The 12,456-nt window shown below is 38.3% G+C and overlaps 1 protein-coding gene across 2 annotated transcripts; it reads left to right on the plus strand.

The window, feature by feature from the left end:
* Positions 1-624: 624 nt before the first annotated feature.
* LOC127453266 (DNA-directed RNA polymerase III subunit RPC3) lies at positions 625-12,419 on the plus strand. 2 transcript variants are annotated; one of them, XM_051719502.1, is made up of 15 exons: positions 625-757; positions 3,557-3,703; positions 3,805-4,069; positions 6,122-6,325; positions 7,465-7,547; positions 8,444-8,545; positions 8,726-8,818; positions 8,962-9,042; positions 9,145-9,196; positions 9,435-9,495; positions 9,587-9,737; positions 11,308-11,409; positions 11,507-11,556; positions 11,645-11,794; positions 11,895-12,419. In XM_051719502.1, exons 2-15 carry the CDS (start codon positions 3,557-3,559, stop codon positions 11,974-11,976), a joined length of 1,623 nt encoding a protein of 540 aa, XP_051575462.1. In that variant the 5' UTR covers positions 625-757; the 3' UTR covers positions 11,977-12,419. The 2 variants fall into 2 exon arrangements, with proteins under 2 accessions (XP_051575462.1, XP_051575463.1); XM_051719503.1 differs by having other exon boundaries at positions 670-700.
* Positions 12,420-12,456: the final 37 nt, after the last annotated feature.

Here is a 12,456-nt window from a genome sequence, read left to right on the forward strand (position 1 = left end):
ATCAGAACAATATTCACCGGTTATTAACTAGTTACCAGTATTTAAAAATAATGTTTTAACTCTGGAACAATTGAAAGGGATTTCGTTCCCATTTTCTGTTATGTTCTGCAAAAATGTATGTTTGTTTTCATTTATTGTTCCTTGAACTGTTTTTAGTCCCTGCCTCCAAGTACCATGGAAAACCATGTAATTACAATTGTATATGAATGGCAATCCTTCAGTATGGTATGAAGTCTGATACCATCTAATGCGATTGTACCATCACTATATTTCTCTCAAGTGTACCCAGTTACTAGGTGCCATAAAATATATATATTTTTTTGTTTGTTTGTTTGTTTGTTTGTTTGTTTGTTTTTGTTTGTTTTTGCGAAAATAAAATAAATTGTTTTCAGTTAAAGGTAAATTTTTTTTAGTAACTTTCTTTCGAATTAAAACTTTTTTTAATTAGGAAAAAAATAAAATACTGAGTGCACCTTTAAATACTGCTTAGTTTCTAACATGTCATCCACCTTACTGTTTTATTCCCAAACAAAGTTACAGTGGAGTGATTCACAAACACTGTGCGAATCGGTTTAACTGAATCATTAAAAGAATCAGTTTGAAACAACGATCCGTTTGCGAATCAGTGATCACACATGATCCACATGATCATACCACGGAAACTCTTCTCTGATAACCACATGCAGCCAGCAGAACACACGTGAGATTACAAAATTCAAATAAGATCTTGGAGGAGGACTGTTGAATAGTTTTAGAGGTTGGTTTATTTCTGTGAATGTGAGTTTTCAGTGTGTGCAGTGGTAAACATACATGTGTGATTTGTAGAAAGGCCAGAAGGAAACAACAAATGTTGCGTTCATGCGCAATGGTTTGTGCATCATTCAGAACTAAAATGTGAATGAGTGTTCCTTTGAAGTAGGAGCATGTTTTAAACTTCAGATGCTTATCGTATTTGCAATGTTATAATTATTATATTTAACTAATGCTTCCAAAATATGGTGCTTATAGCTACAGCTTGCAACATGGGGAGATGTGACAGCATGTTCAGTGACGTCAAGAACGTACACATCAGTCTACAAGGGTGAATGCTCATGTATTTGTGGTGATGCATGACAGATACGAGACAATATTTGGTGCTAATGAAAATTTCTTTACAGTTGGTGTAGTTAGCTTTCGAAAAATCAAATATTTAGTACAATAAATACACTGAATAAAATATTATTTACCATGCTAACCATAGTTTCTGCCAATCTTCAATAGTTACTAAACAAGAACAGTAGAAATTAGGTATTAAATAAGTCAAACTTAAAGTTTATTAAACTGTTTGAAGGACATTGTAGATTAATGTACTATTGTTTTACAGTAGTAACAATAACTGAAGTAGCTACAGTGTTTTGGTGGCAAACTATTTTCTAAGGAAAGGATATTTTCTAAGGAACATCAGGTATTGTATTGTTTAGAACTGTCAATTCAACAAGAGGTACGTTTATTTAATTAGCTGCTTGTTAAAGGGATAGTTCACCCAAAAATTATTAGTCGTTATTTACTCGCCCTCATGCCATCCCAGATGTGTATGAGTTTCTTTTTCAGCAGAACACAAATAAAGATTTTTAGAAGAATATCTCAGCTCTGTAGGTCCGTATAATGCAAGTGAATGGTGATCAGGCCTTTGAAGCTCCAAAAAGGAAATAAAGTTAGCATGATGGTAATCCATAAAACTCCAGTGGTTTAATACATGGGTGCTTCTCATTTCTGAAATTGTGCATCCTCGATTCCTTTCCTTGCTTCCTATTCTCGCTTCCTAACTCCACCCTCTTCGAATCGAAGCAAGACGCGTTTGTAAAATGAAATGTCCTTGCTCACTGGCGCGTCATTTTAGAGTGTTTTGCGCAGCTGCAGCACCTCGGTGCACTTGCCTTTATGTTATTGAAACTTTATTTATTAATATATTCATAATAAATAAAAAAAAATTCAATATGCACTGTTGAAGTATGTGACCGTTACGGTTTATTTAAACTGCAGAGTGGAAACATGAATTAAAACTATTGTGTGAGCTGTGAAGGAGGAGGAGAATTTATGTTTACGTCAGGTGCTTCGACCACAAATTCTTCCACATAGGATGCTCCGGTGTTTCCTCGCTCAAGCATCCTCGATTAGCTTCCTTTGTCCTCGATCCTCACGGTGCATTTAGAGAATTGGTATGTCTTTAATGATGGTGGACTTCAATTGGTTTCCGGGTCACGGGCTCGAGGATGGAGGAGTGAGGAAACGAGGATGCGCAATTTAGGAAACGAGAAGCACCCCATGTCTTCTGAAACGATCCAGCTGGTTTTGGGTGAGAACAGACCAAAATGTAACTACTTTTTCACTGTAAATCTTGCAATTGCAATCTCTTTGCACAATCATCATTTCAAGCTCTATTACACTTCCAGGTGCTTGACGCATGCGCAGAGCGCTAGATGGCACTATAGGAAATGTAATCAAGCTTGAAATCATGATCGCTAAGGAGACTGCTGTCATGAGTTACATTTTGGTCTGTTCTCTTCCAAAATGAACTGGATCACTTCAAAAGACATTGATTAACCCACTGGAGTTTGATAGATTATGTTTATGTTGCCTTGATCTGCTTTTCAGAGCTTCAAAGGCCTGATCACAATTCACTTGCATTGTGTGGACCTATAGAGTTGAAATATTCTTCTAAAAATCTTTGTTTGTGTTCTGCAGAATAAAGAAAGTCTGGTTGAACTAACACTTTAAAGGTGCACTCTTTTTTTTTTTTTTTTTTTAAACATACAGTATGTATAAATTCATGAGCACTCACATGAATTGAAGGCTCGAGTCATTTGAGTGACCTTACTAAAGCTGTTTTATTCAATGTGGAGAGGGTCCCCATTGTGGGGGCTGTCATTTGAGGATCACATGAACAGCTGAATACTACTCGCTAAATCTCAGTAACCACCCTGATATTGGACACTTTCACTTGTGGATTAAATTAGTAATGGCTAACTGTGAATAATGAATTTCAACAATGGCATAACTGAGAACAATTGCGTTTGAATGATGCTGCATCCACACCCCTAGGTGTCAGTGTAAGTCCAAGAAGACAAACAGACCAAAAAAATTACTGAGTGCACCTTTAACTTTAGTTAACTACATTAGTTAACATGAACTAACAATAAACAATACTTTTATAGCATTTAACTTGGTTAATGTTGATTTCAACATATACTAATACATTTTTCAAATTAAATGTTGTTTATGCTAATATTTTTTTTAATGCATTATGAACTAACATGAACTAGCAATAGTATTTTATAAACTAACATTACCCAAGATTAATAAATGCTGTAAAAGTATATTGTTCAATGTTTAATTGAAAATGGATAAAAATAAAAAAATGCAATGAAAGTAAATTATGACTGAGACAAACATACTACCCTAACATCTCCTTTGGTTTCCCAAGAAAGAAAGTCGAATGGGTTTGGTACACCATACATTTTCATTTTTGGTTGAACTATGCCTCTAACTGATTTTGTTGTTCCACTCCTTCCTGCAGATGACAGCACAGGAGGTGCGTCTGTGTGGGCTGCTGCTGCAGGAGCACTTTGGAGAGGTGGTGGAGAAAGTGGGCACTCATCTCTTCCGCAGTGGAGTTCTGACCCTACGAGCTCTCGCCCATGAAACCAAACTATCTCCTGACCTGGTAAGGTCACAAATGTCTCCCAAGTCCTAATAAGCCATCTTCCTCTTGTTCTTTCTCTGGCTCTGTCTTACATTTTCCTCTTTAATGCACTCTTTCACTAGGTCAAGAAATCTCTGTGTGTACTGGTGCAGCATGGAATGTGTACGTTTGGTGCAGGCCGTCGTGGGCCAGGGGGACCTGTGGAATACCGGATTAGCAGTGAGCACGTTCTACACATGCTTAGGTATCCACGCTACATCTACACTGCCAAGAGTCTTTATGGGGACACAGGCGAGCTCATTGTTGAGGAAATTCTGCAGAGAGGCCAGATGACTATGAGCAGCACAGTCAGGACTGTAGCAGACAGGCTTACCCACAATATGCCAGGTGAGCTATAGAGCTGTTGCACAGAACAACTATCTGAGTGCAAGCAGACTGAAGGGTTAATTCATATATACTTTGCAATACCCTGGCAGAAATTGTGAATTTTGGCATTGATTTTGAAAATATGTATGATCATGCAAAAAAAAAGTCTTTTATTTAAGGATAGTGATCATATGAAGCCATTTATTATCACATAGTTGTTTGGCTCCTTCTTTAAATCATAATGGTAACAGAAATCACCCAAATGGCCCTGATCAAAAGTTTACATACCCTTGAATGTTTGGCCTTGTTACAGACACACAAGGTGACACACACAGGTTTAAATGGCAATTAAAGGTTAATTTCCCTCACCTGTGGCTTTTTAAATTGCAATTAGTGTCTGTGTATAAATAGTGATTGAGTTTGTTAGCTCTCACGTGGATACACTGAGCAGGCTAGATACTGAGCCATGGGGAGCAGAAAAGAACTGTCAAAAGACCTGCGTAACAAGGTAATGGAACTTTATAAAGATGGAAAAGGTTATAAAAAGATATCCAAAGCCTTGAAAATACCAGTCAGTACTGTTCAATCACTTATTAAGAAGTGGAAAATTCGGGGATCTCTTGATACCAAGCCAAGGTCAGGTAGACCAAGAAAGATTTCAGCCACAGCTGCCAGAAGAATTGTTCGGGATACAAATAAAAACCCACAGGTAACCTCAGGAGAAATACAGGCTGCTCTGGAAAAAGATGGTGTGGTTGTTTCAAGGAGCACAATACAATGATACTTGAACAAAAATGAGCTGCATGGTCGAGTTGCCAGAAAGAAGCCTTTACTGCGCCAATGCCACAAAAAAGCCCGGTTACAATATGCCCAACAACACCTTGACATGCCTCACAGCTTCTGGCACACTGTCATTTGGAGTGACGAGACCAAAATAGAGCTTTATGGTCACAACCATAAGCGCTATGTTTGGAGAAGGGTCAACAAGTCCTATAGTGAAAAGAATACCATCCCCACTGTGAAGCATGGTGGTGGCTCACTGATGTTTTGGGGGTGTGTGAGCTCTAAAGCCACGGGGAATCTTGTGAAAATTGATGGCAAGATGAATGCAGCATGTTATCAGAAAATACTGGCAGACAATTTGCATTCTTCTGCATGAAAGCTGCGCATGGGACGCTCTTGGACTTTCCAGCATGACAATGACCCTAAGCACAAGGCCAAGTTGACCCTCCAGTGGTTACCGCAGAAAAAGGTGAAGGTTCTGGAGTGGCCATCACAGTCTCCTGACCTTAATATTATCGAGCCACTCTGGGGAGATCTCAAACGTGCAGTTCATGCAAGACGACCAAAGACTTTGCATGACCTGGAGGCATTTTGCCAAGATGAATGGGCAGCTATACCACCTGCAAGAATGTGGGGCCTCACAGACAACTATTACAAAAGACTGCACGCTGTCAATGATGCTAAAGGGGGCAATACACAGTATTAAGAACTAAGGGTATGCAGACTTTTGAACAGGGGTCATTTCATTTTTTTCTTTGTTGCCATGTTTTGTTTTATGATTGTGCCATTCTGTTATAACCTACAGTTGAATATGAATCCCATAAGAAATAAAAGAAATGTGTTTTGCCTGCTCACTCATGTTTTCTTTCAAAATGGTACATATATTACCAATTCTCCAAGGGTATGCAAACTTTTGAGCACAGCTGTATAGTGGGACAAAAAAAAGAAGCTTATTAGGTTTCAAATTATGATACAATTGATATACTGTTCAAAATGTCTGGTTGTCAAACATTAGTGGAATGTGCTGAATTACACATGTGGTTACTCAGCTAGGGCACATCTCTAGCATAATTAGTTTTCAGATGCCACTTGGTTTAAAATGTTTTATGTAATGCAATGCAGTTCATACATTTTTAAGGATCATTGAAGTGTCCAAAAGTGTCCAAATACCTAGCTTGAAAGAGTAGACCAGAACAGAACCTTGAAATGACGTCTGAAATTTGTTTTACAGTCCATCCACTTTCTTGATTTCTTTTTTTAAACTTCCCTATTTCAAATCTTGTGCAACAGAGGGTCAAAGTATGGAATACAGTGAGGTTGTCACTGCATTCTCCCGATTAGTGGAGACTCATTTCCTGCAACGCTGTCCTCCAGTGGCCTCATCAGGATCATCAAACTCTGCAGTAGCTGACACTCCCACTCCTGCAGTGACACAACCCTCTGAACCAGAGAGCAACCCAGACTGCTACAGAATTCCCTACATCAAACTTACTGGTGAGTTTCTTCAGTCAAGACACCGATCAAGCACTTTTTAGTGGTTGACCAATATGGTATACAGTACAAGTCAAAGGTTTGTACACACTTTGTTTGATTGCATGCTTTTCATGAACTTAAAGAGATTTTGTTCTAAAAGTTAATGCATAAATGCTTAAATTTAGTTTTGTAGACAAGTATAGGCCTATGTTGTGCCAATGAATGAAGTTCTTTAAAAAGCTTTAAAATGTCTTAAAAATTATATTTGAAAAGAAAGTATTTGTTAAGCTGGATGAGTTGAACTAGAGTGTGAAGGAAAAGCATTCAATAAATGCCCAGTGTTTATGAGAACTCCTTGAACACTGTTTAGAAAGCATCCCAGGTGGCTAGCTCATGAAGTTGGTTGAGAAAGTGCCAAGAGTGCAAAGCTGTCATCAAGACAAAGGCTGGACTTTAAAGGAATACTTCACCCAAAAATGAAAATTCTCTCATTATTTACTCACCCTCATGCTATCCCAAATGTTTATGACTTTCTTTCTACTACAGGACACAAACAAAATCTATCAGCATGATATAATCCATAAGACTCCAGTTGTTAAATCCATGTCAGAGCTGAGATATTCTTCTAAAAATCTTTGTTTGTGTTTAGCAGAAGAAAGAAATTCATACACATTTGGGATGGGTTGAGGGTGAGTAAATGATGAGAAAATTTTTATTTTTAGGTGAACTATCCCTTTTTAGGAAAATACAAGAGCTTTTTTATTTTAGTTATGTATACAGTGTATATATATATATATATATATATTTCTCTTTTTTATTTTTGGTCATTACATAATTCTCATACCATTTGTTTTATTTCATTGTAATAAAGAGTGAATAGGTGTGTCTAAAACTTTGACTGATAGTCTACAATCAGATTATGATTTATGTACATACATATTTACCTAATATGCGTAAACACGTACATAAAAACTGCTCAGTGTGTTTCTTAAGTTGCAGAAATAGTTTTCATGTTCATTAGTAAAACACAATGAGGAAATGTTCATTTCTGGACATCATATCCACATTGTTAGGATATGGGCATACATACTGTTAGGACATCATATCCACTCCTGTTGAGCTTGAAACTAAGTGTTTGATTGTGACGTTTGTTTGTTCAGGTAAGGGAAAACGCAGACGCTCAAGTGATGATGGTGAAGCTGACCAGAGTGCGGCAAAGAAAGCCAAGACAGACATCACTGAGGTATTTCAGTCAAGATACTGAGTCTGTTTACATACACTGCAATAGGCTGATAAATCCCAAAAATCGTCTTCTTTAAGAAATCCAACATGGCAAGAGAACCACGTCTATATGAAATTTGAAATAATAGTGTTATTCTCTGCTTTTGAAATCAAACTGTGCTGAGGCATGCGCACTGTCATGTTTTGATTTCATGTCTTTTATTTTAATAGTTTAGTTCCTGTTTTATAGTCATGTGTGCATGTCATGTGATTTCCTGTTCCCTCATGTGATCCTGTCATGTGTTTCCCCTGTTCATGTTTCTTGTTTTCATTGGTTCATTGTTTAAGTATCTTGTTAGCAGTCTTGTCTTTTCATTGGTTAAATTTATTAGTCTTGTTATCTTGTTTACAGTTCTGTCTGTTGATTGGTTGTCATCATGCATGTTCATGTATTTATGTCCTCATGTTTGCCCTTGTCGGATGTCAGGTATTGTTTTGTTGTAATGTTGTTTTCAAGTCAAGTCGTTTGTTCTAGTTTATGTTGGATGTTCATCTTGTAAATAAACTGCACTTGGGTTCTTCACACTTCATCGTCTTCATCTGCCTGTCACTGCTAGCAACGTTACAGCACAATACTTGCATACATTGGATATGCCGGTAAGAACGGCAGTAAATGTGTTTACATGCAACGCGAAAATCAATGTAATAGACAAAAATATACCCGTGTCAATCAGGTTTATGATCTTACACCAATAGGTAAGTAGTTTAGTGCGTTTACATGACCACACACGTTGTCAGCTTATTAAGCATTATTGGTGTAAGAATGTGCATGTAAACGCGCTCAATGACAACACACACTCACATGTTTGTTAACTATCTTTTTGCTTCTACTTTAATTCTCTCTCATGCTTTTTGCAGTGTGGTGATGAAGGCATCTATTGGCAGGTGAATTTTGACCGGTTTCACCTGTACTTCAGGGATCAGGCCATCATAAATGCTGTTTCCAGTAAACTTGATCAGGTAACTGCAACTACTGCTCTGTATATCATATAATTAGACCCGTCAAGATCTGCTGTGAGATATAATTAGACTGTGAATGTTCTGGATTCTCACATTTAAATTTTCTCCTCCAGGGAAATAATGAGAGGGTAGAATGTAGGTCTGTATCGGCTAAATTTCTCTCTTCTTCTCCCCCTGTAGACCAGCAGTGAGATTGTTAGGACCATTTTACGGATGAGTGAAGTTACAACGCCAGCTAATGCTGTCTGCACACAAGCTCTTTCAGCCAATGAGGTAACGAACGGACATGCACATTTTTGTTTTGTAACAGCCTTGCTGAGAAACATTTATAGTGATAAAGGGTGTTATTATGTTAGGATCACTGGAGTTTTATTTTAGTTTCTGTTTGATTCCGTTACATTTTGTTTTCCATTTAGATTTTCCGAGCTCTTCCATCCACTTATAACATTGCCAGGCAAATTTTTGACCAATACCTCACTCTCCTGGTTGATGATCCGGTAATACATGCATACACAAATACAACTTTATACATGCTACTTTTCCAAGTCCAAACAACTTTTTTAAAAAAAATCTATTTTCTTTCATCTCTTTTTATTTAGATGGAATTTGTGGGGAAGACAGGTGACAGTGGAGGTGGAATGTTTGTTGTCAGTATCCCTTTAAAACAAACAAACCATCTGAAGGACAAAATTAAACTTTTCCATGTCTAACAGCAAATCATTTTACTTTAAAATGATGTTTTGTATAGAACAAGCAGGCAGCCGAATGGCCTCGAGCTAAAAAACAATCTGCAAAACATTTGGTTTTACCGTTTTCTGTGTTTAATTAAAACTTATAACAAAAAAGTAGAAAAGACAATGAAATGGCGGTGCCTTGACTCTGTGGTAAGACCTGCACCGTGCATTGGCTAACCTGGCCAGGGCCACCCTGGAGTCTGTGGTCCAGGAGAGGTTAGTAGAGTCAAAGTGTTTTATTTTAACTTTGAAGTCTTATGTTGGTTATGTTCTGCTTGGGTTTGTTTCATGCTTTGCTTTGTTTCAGGTTTGGTTCCCGCTCAGCTCGCATCTTTCGTCTGTTACTGCGGAAACGGCACCTGGAACAGAAGCAGGTGGAGGATTTTGCCATGATTCCTGCCAAAGAGGCCAAAGACATGCTGTACACACTACTGTCTGAAAACCTGGTCCAGCTGCAGGTACCACACTCACAGTTCTTGTTTATACCAACAAAAAAATGATAATCTGACCAGCATCATGGTCATACAATAATTTAGTTTCATTCTACCTCGCTTTCTATGTCTGCCTGCCTGACATTCGTCTCGAGTTATACAATGGTAAGTGGTGAGGTGAGACATCAGGAGATGTCTCCTGTGACCTCTTGTGATTGGATTTTAAAGGGATAGTTCACCCAACAATGAAAGTTCTCTCATCATTTACTCACCCTCGTGCCATCCCAGATGTGTATGACTTACTTTCTTCTGCAGAACACAAACAAAGATTTTTAGAAGAGTATCTCAGCTCTGCAGGTCCATTCAATGCAAGTCAACAAGCCAGCAGCCATATCACCCTGTAGCTCAAGACTGGTTACCTACAGAAGCTAAGCAGGGCTGAGCCTGGTCAGTACCTGGATGGGAGACCTCCTGGGAAAACTAAGGTTGCTGCTGGAAGAGGTATTAGGGAGGCCAGCAGGGGGTGCTCATCCTGCGGACTGTGTAGGTCCTAATGCTCCAGTATAGTGATGGGGACACTATACTGTAAAAAGGCACTGTCCTTCAGATGAGATGTTAAACTGAGGTCCTGTCTCTCTGTGGTCATTAAAAATCCCAGGACACTTCTCAAAAAAGAGTAGGGGTGTAACACCTGGTCCTGGCCAAATTCCCCCCACTGTCCCTTATCAATCATGGCTTCCTAATAATCCCCATCCATTAATGGGCTCTATCACTCCACTCTCTCCTCTCCACCAATAGCTGATGTGTGGTGAGTGTACTGGTGGCTGCTGTTGCATCATCCAAGTGGATGCTGCACAATGGTGGTGGTTGAGGAGAGTCCCCTGTTCACTGTGTAAAGCGCTTTGAGTGTAGTGTCAGAAAAGCGCTATATAAATGTAACATTCATTCAACAGGGTCCAAAACGTTAAAAAAAAAAGCACAAAGGCAGCATAAAAGTAATCCAATTCTGAAGTGATAGGTTTTTACTATAAATCTCCACTTTCAAACAGCACTCCTAAGATCTCTTCTCTCCTAAGAGTTCTTTTTTTTTTTTTTTTGGTGATTCACAGTCTTCATGCATATTGCCACCTACTGGGCAGGGAGGAGAATTTATAGTAAAACATTACATAAATATTGATCTGTTTCTCACCCAAAACTACCATATCGCTTCAGAAGACATGCATTTAACCACTGGGATCATATGGATTACTTTTATACTGCCTTTATGTGCTTCAAAGTTTTGGACCCTGTTGACTTACATTGTATGGACCTACAGAGCTGAGATATTCTTCTAAAAATCTTCATTTGTGTTCAGCAGAGGAAAGAAAGTCATACTCATCTGCAGTGGCATGAGGGTGAGTAAATGATGAGAGAATTTTCATTTTTGGATGAACTATCCCTTTAAGGAGAGGGCCTCTGATTTCATGACTACATACATCACATCACTCATCACAACAGATTGGCATTTACACTACAAATGTGTTATGATCAAGCATTTCTCTGAGTACCTCTGTTGGTTTAAATGATAAAATCACAAAATGTGAATGTCTATGTGCAGGAAATCCCAAAAACACCAGACCACGCCCCCTCTCGCACCTTCTATCTGTACACGGTTAATCAGCTTCCCACAGCCAGGCTACTGCTGCAACACTGCTACAAGGTATAGAGCTCACATGAACATTCTTCAAGTGTTTTCTAATGCTGTTGAAATATGTTGATGTAATACACATTGGTGTGTTTGTGTGGACCCCATACAGACAGTCGGTAATCTAATCGAGAGAAGGCTGTATGAGACCAAAGAGAACAAGTAAGTCCCTCCCTTTATTGACAGTGAGAATTTAAAGCAAGGAGTGTTTCTTGATTGTGTCATCATTAATATGTTTATTGATTGACAGGCGACTTTTGGAAAAGTCTCAGCGGATTGAGGCCATCCTGGCATCCTTGCAGGCCACAGGGGCAGAGGCAGCACAGCTGACAGAGGTGGAAGAGATGATCACAGTTCCAGAGAGACAGCAGCTCGAGTCCCTACGACATCACATTAATAAGTACTACATCAGCCAAACTGCACTATACATACCAATCAGACTCATGAACAGCAAACCATTAATCTCTCTTGGCCTCTTCTCTTTGTGTTTATGGTGGTAGGTTGGATTCCAGTGAAAACCAGGTGGATGAGACCATATTTCTTCTTGAATCCTACATTAACTCCACAAAGTCCTCTCACTGACTGTTTCTTTAGACACGAACAGGCTAGTTAAAGAAAACATCATGTCTGTATGAAAAAAAAAGGGGTGGGGGGGTGGAGTGTGGAGATGATTGATGGACAAAAAGGGTAGATAGAGGAATGAAGATGTAGAAATAATGCTCTTTTCAAAGACAGATCAGTTTGTTGTTTCTTTTGTAAAAAAGAGAGATTGATCTTTATGTGTAGGTATTGAAAGGGAACATATGATTTCATTTGTACTTATCAGTGTGAAAGATTTTGTGACATTTTTTCATTAGGGAAAAACAAAGATGGAATTCTGTTTTATCTAACAGTTAGAAACTTTATTTGTCTGAATGTCAAAAGAAAAAACTATTTATAAACCTGTGCATTGGCCATGAAGACTGAAAAGACAATGTAATTTCTGTTAAAGAAAAAATTTAATAAACTGATTGCTTGTTATTATACCACTTGTTCACAACTTAAATATGCATTCCATTATTT

The sequence above is a fragment of the Myxocyprinus asiaticus genome, chromosome 15 (assembly GCF_019703515.2).
Source record: "Myxocyprinus asiaticus isolate MX2 ecotype Aquarium Trade chromosome 15, UBuf_Myxa_2, whole genome shotgun sequence".
Classification (NCBI taxonomy): Eukaryota; Metazoa; Chordata; class Actinopteri; order Cypriniformes; family Catostomidae; genus Myxocyprinus; species Myxocyprinus asiaticus.